General features: G+C 44.4%; 3 protein-coding genes across 5 annotated transcripts; 1 reads left to right on the top strand and 2 right to left on the bottom strand.

Moving 5' to 3' along the window:
* Positions 1–249: 249 nt before the first annotated feature.
* LOC118210939 (protein ILRUN-like) lies at positions 250–12,790 on the bottom strand. Of its 2 annotated transcripts, none has more exons than XM_035387472.1 (5): positions 12,485–12,790; positions 4,602–4,756; positions 3,191–3,388; positions 2,435–2,745; positions 250–1,923 (listed from the first exon to the last, which is right to left on the bottom strand). In XM_035387472.1, exons 1-5 carry the CDS (start codon positions 12,640–12,642, stop codon positions 1,834–1,836), a joined length of 912 nt encoding a protein of 303 aa, XP_035243363.1. In that variant the 5' UTR covers positions 12,643–12,790; the 3' UTR covers positions 250–1,833. The 2 variants fall into 2 exon arrangements, with proteins under 2 accessions (XP_035243363.1, XP_035243364.1); XM_035387473.1 differs by having other exon boundaries at positions 250–1,226; positions 12,485–12,642.
* Positions 12,791–13,196: 406 nt separating this feature from the next.
* LOC118210944 (U1 small nuclear ribonucleoprotein C) lies at positions 13,197–18,662 on the top strand. Its single transcript, XM_035387478.1, has 6 exons — positions 13,197–13,333; positions 14,838–14,880; positions 15,496–15,604; positions 16,062–16,151; positions 17,088–17,192; positions 18,010–18,662. Exons 1-6 carry the CDS (start codon positions 13,326–13,328, stop codon positions 18,132–18,134), a joined length of 480 nt encoding a protein of 159 aa, XP_035243369.1. The 5' UTR covers positions 13,197–13,325; the 3' UTR covers positions 18,135–18,662.
* Positions 18,663–19,278: 616 nt separating this feature from the next.
* On the bottom strand, positions 19,279–22,847 carry taf11 (TAF11 RNA polymerase II, TATA box binding protein (TBP)-associated factor). 2 transcript variants are annotated; one of them, XM_035387475.1, is made up of 6 exons: positions 22,720–22,847; positions 22,069–22,266; positions 21,660–21,805; positions 21,479–21,566; positions 21,248–21,344; positions 19,279–20,030 (listed from the first exon to the last, which is right to left on the bottom strand). In XM_035387475.1, exons 2-6 carry the CDS (start codon positions 22,231–22,233, stop codon positions 19,900–19,902), a joined length of 627 nt encoding a protein of 208 aa, XP_035243366.1. In that variant the 5' UTR covers positions 22,234–22,266; positions 22,720–22,847; the 3' UTR covers positions 19,279–19,899. The 2 variants fall into 2 exon arrangements, with proteins under 2 accessions (XP_035243366.1, XP_035243367.1); XM_035387476.1 differs by having other exon boundaries at positions 21,660–21,793.
* Positions 22,848–23,142: the final 295 nt, after the last annotated feature.

The raw sequence follows: 23,142 nt of genomic DNA, 5'->3' as shown, positions 1-23,142 counted from the left end.
GAGCCAGCAGTTCAGGCAAATGACGCGCGCGTGACATTTCCAAACCTCGTGATCGCCTGCAACAGCGTGTTCATGTGACAAAAAAAAACAATAAAGCAAAGAGTCCAGGTGTGGCGGTGCAGTAGGCAGGTATTATAGCCTTTTAAAGGTTGTGGGTTCGATTCCCAGCAGGGGCGATACCCTTGTAACCCTACAGCAGGGGTCCTCATTCTTATCCAGAAAGGTGTGGGTGCAGGCTTTTGTTCCAACTGGGCAGTTACACACCTGATTCCACTAATCAGGGTGCTTAGCAAAGATCCCAAGGGGTTGATTAGTAAAATCAGGTGTGTAACTGCCCAGTTGGAACAAAAGCCTGCACCCACACCGGCCCTTTCCGGATAAGATTGAGCCTGCCCTAGAGCAAGGTGCTAAAATTGAACTGCTTCAGTAATAATAGCCAGCTGTATGAATGGATTGTATGTAAAAACATGTTACATACCGCATTAGCCATGCTGGAGATGAGCACCTGCTGAATGCCTGAATAAGCAATGCCACGTCCAGAGACTCACATCACCGCGTGGGAACTTCACATAAAGACGCGCATACATTCCTCCCCCAAAGAGTATACACTTTGAAATTATTATTAAAATGTAAAAAAAAAAAAAAGAAAAAAAAAAAAAAAAAAGACAAAAGATTGAACACATTTCAACATTAATTCAAAAACTACCAATCTCTCAACAGGCAAAATAACTTTTAAATGGCTTTTTCACATCGTGTGTCTCAAACCCTATGTGTGCACACTTGCGCCCGCGTGCACACGCACACACACACATGCATGCACGCAACAAGCACACGCTCGCTCCTCTCTCTCAAACCAGCAGTCTCCACTTAATTGCGTGATGGCAGAACAAAATAATAATAAAAAAAGTAAGTTGTGTATTTGACATCTCTTTTAAAAGATCTCTATCACTCTTTTTAATTTAGCATTCACACATGCGTACATTGGGTGCTTGTGGATGTAGGTTGAATTATTTATAGGGAGCAAAACAGCCGAATCTTCACTTCTCATCTGCGTTGCTGTTTGGGCGGGTGGGGGTGGCAGGGGTGTAAGGGGTCTGGCCAAGTGTCAGTATGAAATTTCTGTTACCCCCCCCTTGTCCCCTCTTTGGGGTGACCGTAAGGCGACTGCCCATCACGGCGATCCCTCTCTTTTAAGACTGTCCGAAAGGATAGGGCCCATGAATACCCTGTGAAAGAGAGAGAAGGAGGGATGGAGAGAGAACGAGGGAGAGAGAGAGAGAAAGAAAGAGGGAGAGAGGGAGAGGAAGGAGGGTTACCTTAGGAGCGTGGGTGGGACCAGGGGCTCAAACACCAGCACGTTATCTGATCACATCCTCTACATGAGAGCAACGGCCACCCAAGAGGCCTATTCTGCCAGAGCATTTAATTCAACACTGACAGGGCAACAACACACAGCACTGGAATACACACTTGCATACTGCACTGGAATACACACTGCCGCAATGCACTGGAATTCAAAACCACCTGGAAAATAACATATTTTCTCTTGAGAACCTCTTCACGAGGTACAATTTTTATACTCTGTGTAGCACAGCTTTTTAAGGGGCCCGGGTTTTCTTAGTCTGCATGGCCTGTTCTCATCGTCACTTTCCAGTGTTTTTATGTTCAGGTCTGAGTGCAGGTGCTTGGGCCTGATAGCTTAGGCCGTTAGCCTAGCTCCAAACTGGAGCTGCTTACATTTCCTGCTGCGCGAATGAGAAACGGCATCAAAATGTGAGCGAATGGAGCCTACCAGGGGGGGACACCGTACCCCAAATTCAGTCAGTGGCCCAGTCAGTAGGCCTCAAATCCTGCCAGTTCTGTCTGTGACTGCAAGGCCTGGCTCACTGACACACTGTGTTTGTCCAGTGCGGAATTCAACGGCTGTAGTTGGAATGTTGAACAAGGCCGTCAAGTCAGGAAAACTAAACAGCAACACTCTTTGCGAAGACAAAAACAATTACGGTAAAAAGAAAATTGTGACAATTGTGTCCTTAGCCAAAACGGAAGATGACACACACACACACGCACACCGCCAGAGGTGCTGCTCGTGATCGACTCAAGGTAGACAGAAACAACTGGATTTCACTCACTGGAAATCTGAGTAAATAACAGTCTCATGTATTTGCACAATGGTAGCGCAAATATGGCCTTTGAAGTGGCACATGCTTTAGTAAGGCATGTTTCTTGTTCTGCTGTGAGACGATGTACAAATTCTCCAAGACATTTCTGAGAAGCTTAAAGAACAGATCCTTCTGAATACAAAAAAAAAAAAAAAAAAAAAACATCATAAACATTTCCTATAAAATGGTCGTTTTGACAAAGTTCCAAGACTCCGCCCACTGCAGTGTCTGCCCCCCCCCCCCCCCGCCTCCCCACCCCCCCGCGTACGTACCTGGCTGTATGTCACTACTGATAGGTTGCTCTGGAGACCGTTTGGTGTTATATTTACAGAGTTGTGTGACAGTCCGTTTTGATCCTGGTGGATTTTGTCGGGGGGCGCTCCGTCGCCCCAGGGGCCCCCCGGGTCTTTGAGGCTGCCCTCGCTGGAGGGGTGCCTGTTCTTCTGCGGCGAGGCGAAGGGGTTGAAGTCGCCCTCCACGCTGCGGTGCGGCTGCGTGTTGAACTCCGTCTCGAACGACGACAGCTGCTGCGTCACGCCCAGGAGCCCGCCCACCTCCACGCTCAGGATCACCCAGATCACGTCTGCCGGGAAGCAGGAAGCGGAAGGGGGAACCCTATTAACGACGCGCACGGCTGAGAGTGATGTGAAAAGCAGTGGCTCCCAAAACTCTCCCCTGGGACTCCCCAGCCAGATCCAGGTATTTGAGGTGTTCCATCCTGAGCACACCTGATCCAGCTAATCAGGAGGTTAATTTGTTGTATCAGGTGTGCTTCAGTTGGAACACATCAAATACCTGCGACACACTGAGGAGAGGTTTTGGGAACCAATAATGCGAAGTGCAGTTTATCACTTCACTGACCTGCTGACTTTTACTGCCTGTACTGCACACAGGTGAAAAGGTGTTAAAATGTCTACACTTCCCCTCCACTCCCCTCCACTCTCCCGTTTAAGGACTGAAGGCAGCAGAGCCTCGGGCTCCCTTACCCCCGTAGAAGAGTCCCATAGCCGGGCCCGGGGCTCCCTTACCCCCGTAGAAGAGTCCCGTGGCCGTGCACATCCTCCACTGGCCCTGGTACATGCCCGGGGCCACCGGGCTGCGCATCTGCACGCTGACGTCACACACCTCCTGGGGCTCCAGCGAACGCACCATCACCATGTTCACATGACCGAACTGGTCCCCGCCCACGTACTTCAGACACACCCCCGGGGGCCAGGACTCCGAGCCTGAAACACGCGCGCGCGCACGCACACACACACACGCACATGCACACACACATGCACACACACACACACACACACGCATATGCACACACACACACCAAGGAACATACGCACGCACACACACACACGCACATGCACACACACATGCACACGCACACACACACACCCAGGAACATACGCACACACACACACACACACACGCATATGCACACACACACACCCAGGAACATATGCACATACACACATACACACACACGCACACAAACATACACGCCCACGCACATACACCCAAACAAATGTGCAAACACACGCACACACACACAAGCACACACACACACAGACATACCCACCCACACACAAACACATGGTTAATTACCATTAAACACAACCCTCAAATCTTTCATTTCCCTTATACACGCACAAAGGCAATCTATGCACTCTCTATTTACCACACCAGTGCATGCACAGTCCAATCTCTTATTACTGTTATACATAGACACAAACACTTGATCCTAACAAAAACTGACACACAATTATCAACCAATATTTACATAATGCCATCTTCCAGGGTCGTGCTCAACTCCATTAAAATTCAGCCAGTCCAGAAAATTAATTCAAATTCAGTTCATGGACTAAAGAAGACCCACAAAGTTCTACAGTACTTTTTAAATTCATGACCTGAATTTGAATTTAACTAACAGACAGGAAACACACCTGACCCCAGTCCTATCATCTCCCCTAAAGGTTTTATATGACCTTGGCTATGAACCGGGACTGAGAAGCTCTACACACACCTCAGCTCTCTGGAGTGTTCTTGTGATATGACTATGCTAACTATTTTTTTTTTTTAAACAGCAACCTTTCCAGAACACTGACACTGCACTGGACCCAGGCCACCCAGCTAATGTCCCATGTTCCACTTCAGTAACCAAACGATGGCTCATCCTGACATTACAGCACTCTACCCTAACATACCCGCCCCCCCCCCACCCAAGGAGCACAGATGCCCCCGAACTGAAAAATTTCAGAGCACGCTACTGCATCCCAATTAGTAGGTGTGCTCCTGCAGTATTTTTCCAGTTAGCACACACCAATTTTCAGGAGCAAACGCTCCTAAAATGAGAACAGTGGGGAGGCCCTGCATTATAAGAGTCAGGATGAGGTTGGGGTGCTGACTGTAAGTGTGCGGACGCTTTTGGGGTGCCGGGGCGCGTACCCGTGTTCTGTATTCTCCAGGTCTTCGTGAATTCTGTGTCGGGGGGCACAGATTCCCCCTCCCCGATCGTCACGTCCTCCACGAAGGACATCGAGGGCGCGTTGATGTTGGGGCTCTCAAAGTCGTAATACGCACCGATGGCTGCCTGCAGGTTCCTGTTAAAGAGATGGGGGTACAGGGGGGGGGAGGTGGGGTACAACGGGAGGGGGGGGGGGGGGGGGGGGTGAGGTTAAGAGTGCACCCAGTCTTCAGGCCGATTTCACAGTCAAGCCGTAACGAGCCACAGCAACACAGCTGTGTGCCACAACACCCCCCTTCATTACAGTGTGTGGCAAACATGACACCATTAACACTGGCCAGCCTGTCGCCTCAAATAATCCTTTCAAAACCATAATAACCAGCTTACAAGTGTGTGTGTCTCCCTCCTATCTCTGGAGTCACATGATTTGTACGAATGCAAAATGCCTGTTTGGGTGTTTAGTGGTCACGATTCCAGACACTCCATCTCCGATAGATCCTGTCATAAAGACCTGGACCCTAAAACAGACAGCAATGAAGGACTACACTTTCGAAAGTTCTGCAGGTATACTCATTTAAAAACAATCATGATAAAAAAAATTTTTAAAACAGTATGTGCTCAGTTGAAGTTTTATAATTCATGGAAAATTGTAAATGGTGACTAAATTGTTACGTTTTAAAGGTTTAAATGTTTTAAGCCCACCCGTTAACACTCAGAGCAACTGAGGCAAGCCTCCAAACAATTCCCCAACAGCAGTAACATGTTCACCTGCAATTTCACTGGTATGACAGCATATCTCATCATTTCCTTATCTATACGCAACATACACAATTAAATAGACCCATATTGTTTTCAGTACGAGATAACCATCTCTCCAGGAAACCGCATACATAAAGTAGTGCAGGTCTAAAATATGTTTCGTGTAACTGAATGTGCAGCCTTCTGAACTGAAGTAGTTTTGCCTTAAAGCAGTTAGTAAGACTGAACTTTATTAGTGACGTACACTTAAGAGTAAAATGACAGAGCTCCATATGATAGTCAACCCTCCAGCCCTGGAGGGATAGGCCCAGATGCCCAACCAGTCTCCAGCACTGCTGCTAAAATACTGAAGTTAGCAGCTACGGGCGCCGGATTTGGATTTCTACTACAGAGGTGTGAAGAGGAGAATTTTACCGATGCCCAAAACGTTAGCCTACTTGACAGCAAGTACTGCATTCCTCTGAGCGCTGATCGGACACCTCTGCATGTGCAGAATTTTCTTGGGGACAATAGCAACACCATGTCGGAACCCCACTGAGCTTCTAGAACACTGTAACGACGACAATGGCCGCTTTCACACACGGAACACGGAACTTTGCTGCACTAACTGCTCTGGCAGTCCAGTGGCTTCCCTTGTTCACACAGCCAATGACTGCCTGGCATGTTCCTGGGCCCACAGCATTCACACATGATGGTGCCAGTTGGCTGCTGTCTGAGCAAGCCTGTTAAGGTACAAGCTCTTGCTCTCTAACCAGAGAAGCTGCACCTGTACACATCTGTACAATTTTGGAGAACAACAAACATTCCAAACGCAGCCTCCGTGTTCGTTCACAATGTAACATCATTACATGAACCCTCATTACATGTTGATCGTGTTGCTATGCAACAACCTCAAGTAATACTTTAATTACAGCTGTCAGATCCGTCGCGAGTTCGTACTGGCAGAGCCGTCTCTTCAGTCAAGCACGTGTGTGGACAGGCAGACGAAAAGCACAAATACTGTTGTCGAGCCCAATAATTCAAGTTCGTACACAGACTCCGTTTACCCAACTCTTGTCAAACACCAATTACCCATCTAACCTGTTCTACTATCCCTTCTGCACCATATCGCAGACTTTGAACTGCTGCCTAATTTTAAATTAGTCATATCCAGAAGCGGGAGGACAGGATCTTGCACTGCTTAATCATCAACTTGTTATGCGGCCACAAGAAACTCAATTACCCAGGTTGCATTAGGACACCGCTCCTCCATCAGTAGGATAATGCATCGACTCCTTCGCTGCGGTAGGCGACAGTGCTGTAACAACCGTACTCTCAAATGCAATTAAGGTGAGTCACAGAGGCTCAGTGGCCTAATCCACAAATGAAACCGCACAGGTCTAGACAGCCAATTAGCCAATTCGACCGGGGTAATTTGCGACAACAAAAACCTGCGTACACATCAGCTTCGGATCCAGACCCACCGCTAATGTAATAGCTGTAATAGCTCGGCCCACCTTTTCCTTAAGCAGGTATAATTTTTTTTATTACTTACAAATCATCAGCAGTCAGTGAAATTGATGTTTTTTTTTTTTTAATACCGTGTGAGGACCAAAAGAACACAGGCTAACAGCTCACTAACTTTGATACCCAAAAGTTAAGGAAACAAAGGAATTTAGGACCGATGGCGTAGATAAGCAGGCATAAAGCAGCAGCAGAAGCTAGGAGATAAACACAGCTTTATCAGTATCGGTGCACAGGGAGCACAGCCTAAGTCATAGAAAAGGCGCTAAAGGTTTGTAAATATGGACTGCATTTATATAGCGCTTTTATCCAAAGCGCTTTACAATTGATGCCTCTCATTCACCCATTCACACTCACACCAACGGTGAAAGGCTGCCATGCAAGGTACCAATCAGCTCGTTAGGGAGCAAGTAGGGGTTAGGTGTCTTGCTCAGGGACACTTCGACACTCCCAGGGCCGGGGATCGAACCGGCAACCCTCCGACTGCCAGACAGTCGCTCTTACCTCCTGAGCTATGTAGCGGGTTTGACCGCGCCCTTCAACAAAAGAACTGAGGGGTTCCACTCGGCGGGTCTGGCAGCGGAAACGCTGTTCCCAGGTTCCTGTGCAGTCCCTCCTTTGATGAGCGACCAAAGCCAGTCTCCAAAATAAGCTCCAGTAAGCGGGCCCACCCGTTCCGGTGCACCCCACCCTCTAATTATCCTCTTCAGCAGCTCCTTCCAACGGCAATCCCTAATCCTTTTTCAGGAGACCCAGGCGACGGGTGGGGGGGGGTTGGGGGGGAAGCACGGGAAAACCAAACCGCCATTCAGCGCCTTCCACAAAACACTCTTCTTCAAATGTTGTGCTCGTAGAGCACTTCTTGTAGCCGAATCGCCAGTGGTAACCAACCTCGTTCCTGGAGATACACCGTCCTGTTGGTTTTCATTTTCAACCCTAATTTGGTATGCCTGACTGTACTAATTAGCAGCTCGATGCCGATCTCTTGCTGCTGAATGAGGTGCGCTTTGTTAGGGTTGGAGTGAAAACCTACAGGACGGTAGATCTCTAGCTGCTGAATGAGGTGTGCTTTGTTAGGGTTGGAGTGAAAACCTACAGGACGGTAGATCTCTAGCTGCTGAATGAGGTGTGCTTTGTTAGGGCTGGAGTGAAAACCTACAGGACGGTAGATCTCTAGCTGTTGAATGAGGTGCGCTTTGTTAGGGTGGGAGTGAAAACCTACAGGACGGTAGATCTCTAGCTGTTGAATGAGGTGTGCTTTGTTAGGGTGGGAGTGAAAACCTACAGGACGGTAGATCTCTAGCTGCTGAATGAGGTGCGCTTTGTTACGGCTGGAGTGAAAACCTACAGGACGGTAGATCTCTAGCTGCTGAATGAGGTGCGCTTCGTTAGGGTTGGAGTGAAAACCTACAGGACGGTAGATCTCTAGCTGCTGAATGAGGTGTGCTTTATTAGGGCTGGAGTGAAAACCTACAGGACGGTAGATCTCTAGCTGTTGAATGAGGTGCGCTTTGTTAGGGTTGGAGTGAAAACCTACAGGACAGTAGATCTCTTGCTGTTGAATGAGGTGCACTTTGTTAGGGTTGGAGTGAAAACCTACAGGACGGTAGATCTCTAGCTGTTGAATGAGGTGTGCTTTGTTAGGGTTGGAGTGAAAACCTACAGGACGGTAGATCTCTAGCTGTTGAATGAGGTGTGCTTTGTTAGGGTTGGAGTGAAAACCTACAGGACGGTAGATCTCTAGCTGTTGAATGAGGTGTGCTTTGTTAGGGTTGGAGTGAAAACCTACAGGACGGTAGATCTCTAGCTGTTGAATGAGGTGTGCTTTGTTAGGGTTGGAGTGAAAACCTACAGGACGGTAGATCTCTAGCTGTTGAATGAGGTGTGCTTTGTTAGGGTTGGAGTGAAAACCTACAGGACGGTAGATCTCTAGCTGTTGAATGAGGTGTGCTTTGTTAGGGTTGGAGTGAAAACCTACAGGACGGTAGATCTCTAGCTGTTGAATGAGGTGTGCTTTGTTAGGGTTGGAGTGAAAACCTACAGGACGGTAGATCTCTAGCTGTTGAATGAGGTGTGGCTTTGTTAGGGTTGGAGTGAAAACCTACAGGACGGTAGATCTCTAGCTGCTGAATGAGGTGTGCTTTGTTAGGGCTGGAGTGAAAACCTACAGGACGGTAGATCTCTAGCTGCTGAATGAGGTGCGCTTTGTTAGGGTGGGAGTGAAAACCTACAGGACGGTAGATCTCTAGCTGCTGAATGAGGTGCGCTTTGTTAGGGTTGGAGTGAAAACCTACAGGACAGTAGATCTCTAGCTGTTGAATGAGGTGAGCTTTGTTAGGGTTGGAGTGAAAACCTACAGGACGGTAGATCTCTAGCTGCTGAATGAGGTGTGCTTTGTTAGGGTTGGAGTGAAAACCTACAGGACGGTAGATCTCTAGCTGTTGAATGAGGTGCGCTTTGTTAGGGTTGGAGTGAACACCTACAGGACGGTAGATCTCTAGCTGTTGAATGAGGTGTGCTTTGTTAGGGTTGGAGTGAAAACCTACAGGACGGTAGATCTCTAGCTGTTGAATGAGGTGTGCTTTGTTAGGGTTGGGGTGAAAACCTACAGGACGGTAGATCTCTAGCTGCTGAATGAGGTGTGCTTTGTTAGGGTTGGAGTGAAAACCTACAGGACGGTAGATCTCTTGCTGCTGAATGAGGTGCGCTTTGTTAGGGTTGGAGTGAAAACCTACAGGACGGTAGATCTCTTGCTGCTGAATGAGGTGCGCTTTGTTAGGGTTGGAGTGAAAACGTACAGGACGGTAGATATTCAGGGACAGGATTGGTAACCACTGCAATACACTATGTAACTGAACAGGGATGAGCTTATACATTTCTTTTGGGTTTATGTGTATCTTGAATGGGTGGACAAAGAGCAGACCTAGGGTTCCCCCCAAGAGTGGCAGTGAAAAACTCTCTGGCTGCTAACAGAAAAAAAGAAATGTGGTCCGTGCGATTTGCTCTGGATAAGAGTGTCTGATAAAATGAAAAAAGGAAATGATGAATTAAAACTTTTCCCCTGTGTATTTTATATTTGGCCCAGTTTGGACTGCAATTGCAAACCTGGTTATCAGTTTTTTTTTTTTTAATGAACACAATTAACGTGCATCATTTACAGCAGGGATCTCAAACTGAAATCCTGCAGGGCCGCTGCGTCTGCTGGTTTTTACGTGTCCCCGCACTTAAGTGCTTAATTTAAGCCACTGATTGGCTAAGGAGTCTGCACACATTGTTCTCAAGGGCTGTAATTGGCTGCTGGTTGAAAGGACACCACAAATACCTGCACACACACTGCGGCCCTCCAGGACTGTAGTTTTTTTGAGTCCCCCTGCTCTAAAGCATGCACTGCCGTGTGCTGTAAAGGCCTGCTGCAGTTAACATGCTGCGGGGCCACTGACACACAGGCGTTAGTGCATACTTCCCTCTGGGGCCAAAGCTCTCACCGAAGCAAGCAGGTGGCTGTCAAAGGAAGCTGATGCAGCAAGTTATTCCCAGCTGCAAAAATATTATGAAATATTAATTATGACCAGTCCAGATGACAAGGGGAGAAGAAGAAGAAGAAAAAAGCTATGGATACAGAATGGATGAACATAATTAAGTTGATAAAGAATAAGAGAAATTATTCAGAAAGTTGATAAGCAAGTCTTACAGATACACGCTATGTCAGTCAAGCAAACACTATAACTAGAGCTGTCAAAACATGTCCAGAAAATTAATTTTTTTAAATAATCATAATTTCGGCAGTTCATGAGCCGCAGACTGCCCTCCAACGTTCCGGGTGGTTCTTATGACACTTTGAGAAGACTCTCGCTATGAACAGATATTGACAAAAGCCACAACTTACAGCGAGAAGTCCGCACAACACGTAAAAAGCCTTTTATATGCTGTCCAGTGAAACTGGTTGGCAGATATAGGCAGTGCTACAATAATCACCGTCGTGAAATATACAATGAATCCGATTTCACAGCATAGATGGTAAAACTGAAAATCTAAGCACACTGTCGTGGACAAGGAAGATCAACCACTAAAAAACATGTTCAAAGTACAGGTACGTGCATCATTTTATGAGTTCTGAAGAAATCGTTTGAGGCACCACAATTCCACGGCTCCCAGTATCATTAAACATAAACGCGTTACGTGACACACTTACTTTAAAACGAACGTTTCAAGAGCAAACACAAGAATTCCGGAACAGCCTTCACGTCAATCATCGTTGATCAATTCATAAAACCACCACTGTGGTTACACCGCTGGAACGGTCCGCACGTCGCGATTCTAATTTTAGCAACGCTATTTTCCCCACTCCAGTCATTTCATTGGAAGCATATTATTTAAAGGCTCGCCTTTGTACCACTTGATAATTGTTGTTACAATTACCACACGCATGACTCAAATCACATGGCACTTGTAAAATGCTACAAGGAAATACCGAGAAGAGGTTCAGGTCGGTCTGCAAATTGCAGTACTAGTCTTGCCCAACGCTTTACGCACTAATACAAACCGCTCCATCACTTCACTGCCAAACGGGCAACAATCACCTACATGCTTCGAGTAAAAGTGTACGTATCACTCAGCCAGTCGGGTATGCGAGCATTTGACAGCACGTGCCTATTTCTAAATTGTGCATACAAGCTTATCACGAGCCAACTGATGAAACGACAAGAACATCGCTCGTTTTGACAGTAGTTTATGCAATGCGTAATTTTCCGTTACGATAAACGGTTCGCTGGGCAACTGTTAGATACCGATACAGTTATCATACGTCTGCGTTTTATTTTATAACTACTGCGGCACCATTCACTCTGTTAACATGATTTAAGAAGCATGTCCTGCCTTTAGACGAGAAAACGGAGACAGTGGAAGGTTGTTCATAGCAGTTTAACCGGCCGAATAATTTCCTTCGAGCTCAGAGTGATAGCGCTGGAGAAATGAACAACCAGCCGAAATCCACGACAGATAAACCAGTAGGCTGAGAATATTCCACAACCGTTAAGGTAGACAACTCGCTGAACACGATTTCCAGCGGGGGGAAAGCGGATTCAATTAGCAAGATTTATACAATTAACTTAACGTTCAAGATAGCTAATGAGTTCATGAGCAGGGTAAAAAATCCCACAGTTGTAACCAACAATGGAGCAAGTTACTCTAGACATGCAGTCTATTTCTGACACTGACAGAACAAGTTGGTTAGCTAATGTCAGCGCTGAACTTCTATGACTACAGAGGACGCTTCCATGATGTCCCCATATTGTCTCTCCTATTATTTATTTATTTTTGCAGACGTGCATTTTCACGCAGCAGAGTCAATGGCTGCTAAAAAAAAAATACAAGGATAATGTAGCTAGCTAATGCTAGCTGGCTAAGCAGAAAAAAAAATCTGTGCCAAAGTGTGCATAGCGCAAAAATACCCGTACATTTCTAGCAATGCACAGTGAATATCCAATGCTGGACAAATACAAGAGTTCGCTACACTGTGGAATATTGAATTAATTCCTGCAGCTCTACCTGCCCGTGTCAGCCCCCTCCTACCTTCAGCTAGGCCCCGCGTCCCCGTACTCACCAGTTAGTCATGTCCAGGAAGAAAGCGCAGCCGGCAGGGTTCAGCTGGAACCCAAGCAGTCTCTGGAACTCGGAGATGAGCACGTCTTTGTCAGTGGTGCCCATGCAGCTGAATTTCTGCATGAGCTCCGGGTCCAAATCAATTTCCATGCCCTCCATGGCGGGTGTCCCGTGGCGGCGACGGGGGGTTTGGGGTTTCTCACCTAATTTAGTCCGAGGCCTCGTCCAGTCATAACAACCAACCCAACAACAAGCTCAATACGCATGGCTGGCGGGGGGGACAACGCCTGACGTAGCTAAACGGGAACATCTCTATACGTCATGATGCGGGTTGTGGGTACTACGTCATCTGTTGCTATTCGAAGACAGCCTCTCATTGATTGGCATGATTACACAAGAAATCCCCCATCAACCACAAAAAATCTACTAAAATTATGACTTTTGAGGCGGACACATGTATTTGCTCCGCAAAGAGCAACACACTGAAGTAAATAATTATTTACATAAATGTATTGGTAATTATTATTTGTATGGTTATATCTATAACATCTATAGTCTATTTATGATTTCAGTGTCATTAGTGACAATAGAATTGAATGTATGCTTGAGCTTACATAGTTTCCCTCCACCATCAGAACGAATGTATCAAATGTAGCTATGTTCGTGCAAAACTATCAAATGTAACCGAATACAGTCGGAGCATTTACGCACACGGGTCTGTAGGTGGCGGTGTAGTTTTGAACGACACTTACCGCGCTTCTTGCAAAGCTACAGTTTTCATTTCCACATTTCCGGTCGGTGCACAGGAAGAGCGGTTTTTGTATGAGAAGAGTGGTTCAGCAATGCCGAAGTGAGTATTTTCTGTTTTCAATTCTTGTTTAATTTGAACAAATGTATATTTTGCGTACTTATGTAGCCTGTGCCTCACGGTAACGTATAGCCTTTAAATGGTCTGTTCGTTTAACGTTGGAGGGTACCAGTGAACGACAGTTTTTCTGCTTGCATGCTTGTGTAGTTTACGTTGGTGTTGGTTTAGTTAGCTATCTAGCCTATAGTCTCACACAGCCAGTCGCCCAGTATCAGACAAACTAGTTCACCTTTGGGCCAACTCACTGGGAAACCACATCCAGTAGCAAACCATTTACCTAGCCGAGTTTAGTTCCTGGGCTTGTATGGACTTCTTCTTCAGTTTGCCTTGGCAGTTTACAATAAACACATTACTATCGAGAGCTGATGTTTCTACAGTGTACCTCGATGTGTTTGGGGAGGATGCTAATTATGTAGTTAATGCTGTATTTCTCTCCAACTCCCAATTATTATTTGCAGGTTCATTTATAGCCATCTAGGTAAATTTTACAGTATGGGGCATTCTGTGGTGGTTCATACAGTGCATAGCCTGTAGACACCATGGATTTAAAAAAAAATCCCAAGTAAAGATAAAACGGTTGTGTGACCGTAGCAGTCTTCATTGTTTTCACTCAAGGCTTGCTATAATTCCTTTCTCTTGGGGTCTCTTCCTTTGTTCTCAACTACTGAGAAGTGCCCTGAAGAATCACACTGAGAGATTTAAACAAACAAAAACAAAATCAGAGCTAAAAGTTGCCCACGAGAATATTATAAAGTTGAAATTTCAGAGTGGGTTTTAGATTATCTTCATGCTGTTACCAATGACAAAGGGTGGCAGTGTAGTATAATGAGTAAGGAACTGGTTCTGTAACCTAAAGGTTACAGGTTCAATTCCCAGGTGGGACACTGCTGTTGTACCCTTTAGCAAGGTACTTAATTCGCATTGCTTCAGTCTATATCAGGGGTGCACAACTCCGGTCCTGCGTGCTGATTTTTGTTCCAACCGATTACCATAGATATAGTTTTCCGACAGCTCTATAAACTATGCTGCTTCACTCCTACACTTGATCTCAGTAAAATCTCTAGGATACACTTGCAGTCTGCGGCTGTAGCTGGTGCTTATACACATGTCTGATCCAGATATGATTAGGCTAATTAAATATATGTTGGCAGATGTTCACACAAAATCCTGAAATGGATTGGCCCTTGTTGTGCACCCCTGGTCTATATCCTGTATAAATGGATGCAATGTAAATGCCATGTTGTGTAACATGTTGTGTAAGTCGCTCTGGATGAAGAGCATCTGCTAAATGCCTGCAATGTAATGTAACAAAGGAGTCATTAGGACCTGCATACAGATCTGGTTAACCATGTTGTGCCAATTAATTAGAATGTGAGTGTGTATAACATAGGGGCCATTTTGTATCTAAATGAGCGTAGGTCTGCAAACTGACTGTAAAGTACCCAACATACACAGTCCTGATTTGTGCTCTGCCTCTTTCTGTTAGGTTCTACTGTGACTACTGTGACACCTACCTAACACATGACTCGGTAAGTCTTCTCCGCCTTTAGAGAACAGTAATCAGTGGAAATGGGTTTCAGTCTGAGGGTGTGGTCAGTCTTTCGAAGTTTGCCCGTGACCCAGGGCCTGAGCAGCGAATCAGTAATTTTCAGTTACTTTCAAAATTTCATTTCATTTTAATTACTTGATCACTCGATATAACATGACCACCTGGGCTATATTTGGTCTCATTCACAAATGTACATGAATAAATGTAAGAATGAGTTTATAAGAGCAACGTAATTGCGCTTACATTCTCAGGTCCTGTAGTTGGTATTAGTCTGAAGAACCACTGGGGTCTTTAAAGCATGGCACATATTTGATATAATTTAGCAGTTTGCAGTGTCGTTATAGGATGGCATATATTTAATCTTATATAACAGTTTGAAGTGTCATTAAAGTATGGCATGCATTTATATAGCAGTTTGCAGTGTCATTAATGTATGGCACGTATTTGATCAAATATAGCAGTTTGCAGTGTGAATAAAGCATAAAATCTGGGCAGAATGAGGGTGTAATTGACACATACTGCTTCTTAGCTGTGACTTGTAATTTCCTGAGAGAGCTGTATTCACTTGGAGTGTTTTTTTTGTTTTTTTTTGCAGCCGTCTGTGAGAAAGACCCACTGTAGCGGCCGCAAACACAAGGAGAATGTGAAGGACTACTATCAGAAATGGATGGAGGAACAGGCACAGAGCCTTATCGATAAGACCAGTAAGTGGGCGGCGAAAATGGAACGCTGGCAGCTGTTTATCAGGGCGTTTCCGTGGTGACCTGACCTGTCTGGAACAGAGGGCTTTTCTCTTGCTACACTCTTAAAATGTGTGTGTGCGCATGCATGTGTTCAAGTATGTGTGTATATGCGTGTGTGTGCACACGTGTGTATGTGTGTGAGCATGCATGTCTTTGTATATATATGCGTGTGGATGTGCGTGTGTGTGTATGTGTGTGGGCATGCGCATGCATGTGAGTGTATGTATGTGCGCATGCGAGCCTGTATGTGCATGCATGTGCGTATGTGCATATTTGCATGTGTGTGCATGCATGTGCGTGGGTGTATGTGTATGTTCGCATGTATGTGCATGCATGTGCGTGTGTATGTGTATATTTGCATGCATGTGTGTGCATGTGATTAAATGGACGCTGATGGTTTTCTCCTCTGTGTCCTCAGCGGCTGCCTTCCAGCAGGGGAAGATTCCAGCAACGCCTTTCTCTGGAGCTCCACCCCCAGGTGGTGCCATGCTCCCCCCTCCAAACATCAGTGAGTGTTCCTCTTCCATCACTGTCAGCCACATACATAAAGCAGAATCTTGTGCTCAATACTGGCACTAAAGGGCTAAGCATCAGGGGTGGATAAATTGGTAGTCTGAACTATTGTTTTTCTAACCTGGATTGCCAAACTGTGATGCTTGAAAGTCCAGGGCACTACCATGATGAACCTGATGAACATGGTTTCAGACTGCACCAATTAGATTTTGGCAGGTATTTGGGGATTAGAATTTGACTTTCTCTCCTGGCTTGCAAAAGTGTAATCATTAGGATTAAAGTAAAAGCAACCATATTCGGGAAATGTGTTCAGAGAGTAGAGAGATTTCTGAAGTAGAAGTTAAGGCCCATGTTTGTGGTGTTACTTTTTATGAATTTTGAAAATGGCAAACTGCTGTGCAGTTATTATTTTTTAATAATCAGAAAGATGATCAGACAATGATGTGTAAGACAGGATGAAGGATGCAGTATGTTTGTAACATACCTTTTTGTAGAAATGGTAAAGATATACAAATTTATATTCCAGCACATTGGTTTGTTCCTGGGCTACAAGGTTTGGTTGCTCGATAGCCCAGAGAACTACCACATGTATTTATGATTCATCCACTCTTGTGTGCATGGTTTTTCTGTTGGTAGTGTGTCATTTTTACAGTATGCTATGTTTTCAAGTAAAGTTACATTTTAAATTAATTTGCATTGTGCTTTTTCAATTTATTTCCATAGAGTGTTTCTTGACGGCCTTACTGACAAGAAAATCTTGGCTTTGGCTTTGTTTAACGGTGTCCTCACCATGCTACATGTTACAAAAACACGGCATAAAAAATACGTAGAACAATCTAAAGGGTTAAATCCATCAATTCCTTGTTAAATTTTGAACTAGAAGGCTAGTTGTGTGGTGTTGTAAACCATTTTTCCCCCTGTTTTTTTTCAGGTGGCCCACCACGTCCTGGAATGCTGCCAGCTCCCCCTATGGGCGGTCCTCCAATGATGCCCATGATGGGGCCTCCTCCCCATGGCATGATGCCAGGTGGTCCAGGTAAGATGCCCTGACCTCCAGCCAGGCTCACCTGCACATTGCTCTGACACTGGCCAGTTTAAAGTGTTTTTTTCTTTTAGTTTTGCTGTACATTTGCGCTTAAAAATTGTCAACATGAACCTACTCAACATTATCAAAAGAGTCACCATTGCACACTATTTCTGTTCTTCCAAGGTTGACGAGGAAATTTTGTATGTGTGTGCAGATTTCCAGAATATTAAAAACTAAAGATCAGGCCAGATGTGAAAACCCACTGACTGCATAAAATAAAGAGGAATGTCCCAAATGCTTTCAGAAAGGTGTTTTACAGATTTTACAGTTTTATTCTGAGCTAATTAAAAATAACTGAAATGGACATTTCCAACAATAAGGACTTTCCTCAGGGCCGGTACTGATAATAGTTGTTGAATGGCTTTGCTTTTCATTCAATGCATTACTTTTTGGCAGGTTTAAACTGTAACTCAACCTGGAGCTTCCAAACATGGAAATGCTAAAGCATTTGTGCGATGATAGATCAAATATGATTGCCCCATGACAAAAAAGGTCTATACATTTGTGATGGGAGTGTAGTATACTGTTCAAGGAACTGGGCTTGAAACTTCAATGTTTTGAGGTCAACTCTCAGCTTGGATGCTGTCATTGTATGCTTGGGCAAGTTAATTAACCTGAATTGCTACAGTAAAAATAACCAGTTGTAAAAATTGATTGTTTTTTTAAAAACCTGTGTAAGATGCTCTGGATAAGTGCATCTACTAAATGCCTAAAACGTAACATAACTGTAATTTGCTCGGCCCAATCGTTTCCCTCCATCTTGCAGGCCCTGGTATGCGACCTCCAATGGGCGGGCCTATGCAAATGATGCCCGGACCCCCCATGATGCGGCCCCCTGCTCGTCCCATGATGCTGTCTGTCAGGCCTGGCATGGCTAGACCTGACAGATAAGTCCACCGCCACCACCACCTCATCATTATCTACGAAAATACCCTTTATTTTTATTTTTTGTTTCACTTCCGATGTCCCAAACTAAGTAAGATTCCCTTTAATGACATTTATAGGGTTTTCTCCTCTGGCGGTCATGCTTTTCATTTTTGATTGGCCAAAGACCCTTGAGGGAAGCAGTCAGATTTGAGGATGACAGTGACAAACTTTGTTTTTGTTTTTTTTTCTACTGTTGATTTTGGGATTTCCTCCATCTCCTTGTGGCAAACAGCAGTGCATCTTGCTTAGATGTACAATCCAGTTTTTTATCAATTTGGGGATTTACATATGGAATATAATTTTTTAATATTTTAGTTGTCTTGCATTTGTTTTTACCATAATGATCTGAGTCAAGATGCCACCATGTCATTTTAGTTTATCATTTTTAAAAGACACTGGTTTTTACTAAGTAAATTGTCTTTAAGGAAGTGAATGTACTTCATTTGTCATCCTTTTTTAAGAAATAAAATTAGTATTTTTTTTTTTGATTAATTTGTATCCCGTACCCTTATTGTGAAGCATGTCATATGTAAACAGGTCTGTTTTACAGCGTTTATTAATATGATGGTTCTACTAGGCAAAAAAATCGAAACTTAATATTCAGAACAGTCATTAGTTTTTTTGTGACCGAGATCTTCACAAGATTTTGACACAACAGAATCCAATGGTTCTTTGAGCATAAATTTCATGTCTTCAGATTTGATTAATTGTACCGATTAAGAGTACAGCGTCAATGTTATGACTTTCAGTACGGTGAGTTTACCTATCCAAGTGCATTGCTCACTGTTGGGAGTATAATATCCTAATGGCATCAGCTTACATTCTGTGAAAGGAACTTTCCTTCCTTTACATTATGATCACTTGGCAGACACGCTTATCCTGAGCAACTGACAAGAAGGAACACTGATATTCTCCACTTTTGTCTAAGAAATCATTTTCCCGAGCTTGTTGCATTAAGGGTATTTACATTTCTTCACTTTAGACAAATGGTTTTGCGCTTAATTTTCACGCTTGATTTGATTTAATAAATGGAATGCCACTAAGAGCGCTTGTAGCCTGTTATGCAGCTGGCCGGTTGGGCATTACCATAATGATTCCAGTGCAGCAATTCAAACAAAAAAACTTTAATGACATTTTTGTGGTAAAATCATACAAAACACAGGCACAAATGACCATATCAAATGGAGAACTGATTTTTTTTTTTAAACTGAAGGTAGAAAACTGGCTTGTTACTCAGGAGCTTCATGTTGAAGTTTACAGTGTTTAAAACGTCGACATCAGTACATCTTTCCTCAAGGAAATAAGTCCCACGTGCAGGTACACTCTGTTTTAAAAGAAAGGTACAGTTCCAGCAGAAGACTGACATCACTGCAGCGTTACGATTTGCGCATTCCAAGTTTGAACTCCATGGGTGTCCGTAAATGTATTCCTTCACCAAAGTGGCTCTAGTGGTCCATAAACAGTCAGGGCCTTGCTTTTTTTCCTCCCCGCTGTTGACAAACAAGCACTCGTCCACAATGAGGCCACGTGTGTCACACGGGGGTATCTAGACCAATCGGTGGAGAGAGCGCTGTGTGTGTGTGTGTGTGTGAGAAGACAAATCAGCACTGCCATCATCAGGTCCTCTCCCAACATCTCGCTGGCATTGCAGGACGAGCTGCTTGGGCCTACTAAGGCAAGCCGCCATTAAACCCAAAAGGTTCCCCATGGGCCCATCCTCGGGCTCCACTCAGTGGAAAAGGATGGTCTTGTGCTTGGTGTTTGGAATCTGATCCTTGCTCTTCAACCGCCTCACCGCCTCCCTCATGTGTTTGGGCTGAAGGGGCGGAGTCTCCCCCCATTTTTCACAGACATCCAGAGCTGCCAATCAAGAGCAGAGCATACAAAAAAAAAAGAATAATTTTCACCAATTAACATTACTAAAGAAACGTGCTCTGGGTAACCTGCAGTTGAGCTCTACCCAAAGAATGAGAAACACTTTTGGGGGTAAACTATCATTGCATGGCCCATAAAGGAATTATGAAAAAAAAAAAAAAAGGTTCAAACTTTTTTTTAAAAATTTCAAAATATTTTACTTCACTCCTTTTATTTGCTTATTTTTCACGGTTTGGATTTTCAGAACTAAAAATTTTATAAGCTGTGGTCAGAATCCTAGCACTCCATTAATTCGATACCACAATACACTAATTTATACATCAAACAATTTATTAAACTTTGTCCATAAAATTGACACACTGGTGTAAACCTACCTACCCCCCCCCCCCCCCCCAAAGCACTGAAAGCAAGAGCAGCGTTTAAATATCATTATGTACACTAAACGGTAGAACGGTGCCCTTAAGGAAGCACTTAATGATGACTTCAGCGGGAAAACAACTCCACAGGCAATCGCTGGAGCGTTCTCCACCCTCGGGTTCTATCATATCGGGAAAGAGGGCTCTGGAGGTTTGTGCCCATCGATCCGGCTGGCTGTGGCTCGTTTATAAAGCCAGTGTTAAAAGGAGCTGGATTAGGCCGCTCGATCTTTAGAAACTGCCGTGCGTTTATCCCCTCTGATTCAATACAACAGGCTCTCTTGTTCTCAGATCTATTCGCAGCAGTGTGCTTCAACAAGCGGGTTTCGATCAAGGCGGTGGCATCTGTTGCTAAGCTGGAAGCATCTATTGGAAAAAACACAAGCCAACTCGTAATTAAAGTATGGCCACTGCACACAAGGTTGGATCAAAGCTGCCACAGCACAGCTGTCCCCACGCTTTCCCATGGGCTCCTATGTTGAAAAATTGTGTATCACACCAATGTAGATGGGCTCCTAAATTATTTCACCAGTTAGCACACATCAAATTTCAGGAGTAAATGCTGCTAAAATGGGAGAGCACTGTACAAGGTACAAATAACCTGGAAATTAAAAATATGAAATTATGAAATATAGATAAGAAACATTTTTAAAAGGGAAAAATTACATAACTGAAAACACCCGAGTCCTCCAAAAGACCCCATTTCACAAACTCTTGCCTTAAAACAACTACCCCACGCGCAGATCCACTCTATTGTCCCTTTCTGATGATGTCACAATCACTCACCTTCCTCGACAACCTCCCCAACAAAGACCTTTGAGATTCCAGACATTGCGATGACCACGTTTTGTGAGACTGAGGAACCGGTGATGGATTGAATCAGCTATTTAAAAAAAAAAAAAACACACACACACACACACAGACACACAAAGAGAATCAGCGTACTGCACCGAATTGTCAAAGGGTTATTAAATTGTTTATTAATATGCAGTACTTGAACCGTGCCTGTGGTCTTACCCGTTTGATAGCTGCCTTTGGAAAGGCCGAACGTCTGTACATCTCATAGCGATTCAGCTGTTCTTCAGAGAAAGACGATACCAGAACCCTGAGCAGAACCAAACGAAGCATTTTTTTAAATCGTATCACAGAGCAGCGATCACAGCTGACAAAAACTAGCGGCTAATACGGCTGGACTCACTGCATCTTCTGAATCTCATCCTCGTCGACTTTCTGCCGTTTCTCCTTCTTCTTCTCCGGCTCCACTTTCAGTTTTTTGGCGGCCGGTTGGTTGAACCCCGAGGAACCCTCTCCCTCGTCTCCGGCCACGGAATCCTTGAAAAGCCCCTGGGTGGTTACAGGCTTATCTACACTCGTTCCGTATCTACCTTACTTACGGAACACAAATTATGACATTATGTTAAAACAACTGCATGCAATGCTGGCTACACTGTAACCAATACACTCGACTCCGCATTTTAGCTATTACTGGGCTGGTTTGCGTGAATTTCTTCGAAAATTACTTTACGAAAGTATAACAAGCATTACATCCGTTTACAGCAGACGCTGTACCGAGGTTTGGTACGACATTATTGTCAATGTCCGGATACCGTTTTATCATCGTCTTTCTCTTGGGCGAGTAGAGAAGAGGCAGCCTCTGCTGGCGGCGCGGTGCTGTCGGACGCAGGAGCGTCGTCCTCTGTATTCGGGAGCTCCTCCGGGTTCAATCCCGACTCTGAAACCCCTTGCTTATTCATCTGAGCCGGGTCTGCCATTGTCCTCGGGTCGCTGAGACGATGCCTTGATCTCTAAAATATGTATTACTGTTAGTTAGAGTAAGATGTGCATGGCTATCCCGGATAACTTGCGTACTGAGCTAACCAATACGGCACTAATTAATACTAAGCGTTCAAATATGAAGCTATCATAGACTACGTAACCAAGAAACAAAGTGTGGTCTATTGTAACGTTGGTTAACTTGCTATCATTTTACAAAACCGGGCATAAAACATTTCGGCATGACATGAACTGTACTTTGTGCAGCTATTTAGCAAGTTAACGGTCCAGAAAATAATGAATCTCTTCTAATATGGGAAGCCAGCGTTACTGAGCTAGCCGTGCCCATGTCTTATTCAGCTAGCAAACAGCTAGCTAGTTTGACCTGTTATTGGGTTTAGCTGCACGTGCGTGCATATATACTCCCAACTCGCTCCAGTCACGTGAATATGCATTTATTTATCAAAATATTTAGACTTACAAACCTTATTAAATAGCTACGAAATCCACAGCTTCGTTAGGTTTCATTAAACCATCATCAGTTGACACAACAAGCTCGACTGAATGGTTCCTCTTCCGGCAAACTGTCGCGTCACTTCCTACCAAACAGACCACAGGTGCCGGGTTGCCAGAACTAGCGGTCGGATGAAAGCACTGCAAGTTTGAGGATTTTTGAAAGATCGAATTAAAAATTACATTTAAAACCAACATCTTGTCATTAGTTAATTAATTAATGATTACTTCCAATGCTTAGACGCTCGTGTCTAATATCTTATAGTGCTGTACGATGAAATATTAACACTTCCAGGACAGTCACTATAGGTTCATTTGAATTTGTCTTTACAAACGGCTCATTTCCATTTCCAGGTACAGTAGGGTATACATGGGAAAACGTTTATTCAAGGTAA

The sequence above is a fragment of the Anguilla anguilla genome, chromosome 13, assembly GCF_013347855.1.
Source record: "Anguilla anguilla isolate fAngAng1 chromosome 13, fAngAng1.pri, whole genome shotgun sequence".
Classification (NCBI taxonomy): Eukaryota; Metazoa; Chordata; class Actinopteri; order Anguilliformes; family Anguillidae; genus Anguilla; species Anguilla anguilla.
The sequence above is the reverse complement of the archived record's forward strand: the minus strand, read 5'-3'. Positions and strand labels throughout refer to the sequence as shown.